The sequence below is a fragment of the Rhagoletis zephyria genome, unplaced genomic scaffold (assembly GCF_001687245.7).
Source record: "Rhagoletis zephyria isolate East Lansing unplaced genomic scaffold, Rhagoletis_zephyria_1.1 Rzeph_scaffold_00625, whole genome shotgun sequence".
Taxonomy (NCBI): Eukaryota; Metazoa; Arthropoda; class Insecta; order Diptera; family Tephritidae; genus Rhagoletis; species Rhagoletis zephyria.
In genome coordinates, this window is record NW_016157709.1 from 190,801 (window position 1) to 193,111 (window position 2,311).

At 33.9% G+C, this 2,311-nt stretch overlaps 1 protein-coding gene across 3 annotated transcripts in view; it reads right to left on the reverse strand.

Moving 5' to 3' along the window:
• Window positions 1-460: 460 nt before the first annotated feature.
• The window catches only part of LOC108360774 (uncharacterized), a 2,547-nt gene continuing 696 nt past the window's right edge, over window positions 461-2,311 (reverse strand). For all 3 annotated transcript variants that reach the window (XM_017613202.1, XM_017613201.1, XM_017613203.1), the window contains one exon: window positions 461-1,085. In XM_017613202.1, coding sequence (XP_017468691.1) covers window positions 565-1,085 — 521 coding nt within the window. In that variant the 3' untranslated portion in view covers window positions 461-564. The remainder of the gene's footprint in view (window positions 1,086-2,311) is intronic.

The window sequence follows — 2,311 nt, forward strand, 5'->3', positions numbered from 1 at the left end:
AAATAGCACGGAGCATACTCCGGAAGAAAGAGAAATGTTCAACAAATACTTTTCAAAATACCGTGTGCGAATTGAAAATTGTTTCGGTATTTTAAAGGAGAAATTCGGTAGTTTGAAAGAATTAAAATTCCGAATGCATTCTAAACAAAACAAGAAAAACTGCAACGATTGGATCATGGTGTGCTGCATCCTCCATAACATGCTGATAAATTTGAAATTTGAAAATGAAGGTCATCATGAAGTTGACCCATCGCAATGTAATTTACCACCAGGAAGCAATACTAGAAATAACCTTCTCCACTTTATACAAAATGAGGCAACAATTTAATACTTCGTTTTAAAAACATATGTATATTTGTACTTTAAGGTTTTTTTAACTATTAAAACATAGAAATGTTTTTTCTTTTTTTTTAATTAAAAAATAAAGAGTTAAAAAAAGGAACTGTTGCTTATTCTATCGCAAAAAAAATCTACACGCCCACTATTTATCTGGTTATTATAACATTAACTTTTCTTTTTTTTTAACTTTATACTTGTGCACTTTTTCAGAAAGTTTGTTCGGTCTTATTTATATTTACGCTTAAATTCCTCCATCGCCAATCTTTCCTTCATTTCTAATTCCATAATTTTGATTTTTTCTTGGCTATTGAGTTCTGTTAATTTCATTTCCATTTCCTTATCCTTGAGTATCAATTCTTGCTTTTCTTTTAGTTCTATTTCCCTTTCTTTTAGCACTAATTCCCTAATCTGTATCTCCTTCTCCCTCAAAATCATGTCCTGGTCTATTTTATGCTTTTTTAGCTGTACCAGTTCTGACTGAAATTGTAAAATGTCGGAAACTACGGTTCTTGAATATATGCCCTTGCGGCTCGTTGAAGCAACTGGTTCGTTTTCAGTAATCATTTCAGGTAAATTTTCAGTTATTAAAGATGTCGCTGTTTCATCTAAACCTGCTTCCGGTGAATATGCGTTATCGCTGTTTAGTAGACTCTCCAAACTTTCTTCTATGACTGCTGATTCAACAAGTCTGTGGCCGAAAATTTCTTCTAATTCATAAAAGAAGGTGCACTTCTTAAGCAGGACAGCTGAAAGAAAAAAGGTAAAAAAAGGTAAATCAATTATATAAATAGGCAATCATGTTTCCTTTACACCCCTTTTACGGCTAAACTGTACTTCTAAGGTATAAACAATTATATATCATTAGAAAGGTATTTTATTGCTGATGTGCAGGCAATTTTTGAAACTTCAAATTAGTATAAAATAGAGCGAAAAAATCAATTCAAAAGTCACACCAATACCAATGCCATACATGTACATGGTTGGGGCGGAAATGCCTCCTAAATGTATGCTTTAATATTGATAGTGAATTAAAGAAACGTGCTAAGCAGCAGTTTAGGAATAAGATGTATGTATGTATGTACATGAATAGATTAGCCTCAAACAAGGATGAGATAATTTTGAGTATGGAGAAGAAGAAAGGGATAAATACAGAAATTAAAATAAAAGTAAAGAAACCTAAATATAAAGACAAAGAGGAAGGAAAATTTAAATACCTAACCTAATAACAATGGTGGGGGTGAATATGTAAATGAAGAAAAGAATGGACATATTTAGATCAGGATAAAGGAAAGGATAAAGATGAAGAAGAAGATGAAGACCAAGACGAGGAAGAAGATGAAGATGAATATGAAGATAAGGATAAAGATAACTTATCTTAACTTAACCCCTTAACTTAACTTAACTCACCTCAACTCATCTCACCTCCGCTTAAAAACTTACTCCACCTGAGTTCGCTACACATTAATTCACCACACCTTAACTCCCCACACCTAAATCCACCACTACTTCACTCCCCACACCTAAATTCACCACACCTTAATTCACCACACCTAAATCCACCACACTTTAATTCACCACACCTTAACTCACCACACCCCAACTTTCTCACCACATCTTAACTCACCACACCTTATTTCACCACACCTCAACTTTCTCACCAAATCTTCACTCACCACACCTTAATTCACCACACCTCAACTCACCACAACTAAATTCACCACACCTCTTAAGACCACCACACCTGAATTCATAACACCGTAACTCCCACACCCAATTCCACCACACTGCAACTCATCACACCCAATTTCAACACATGACATGATATCACTAAAGAAACAATGTAAAGAAAAAGAGGAAGGAAAATTTAACTACCTAACCTAATAACAATGGTGGGGGTAAATACGTAAATGGAGAAAAGAATGAAGATATAGATCAGGATAAAGGAAAAGATAAATATGAAGACGAAGGTGAA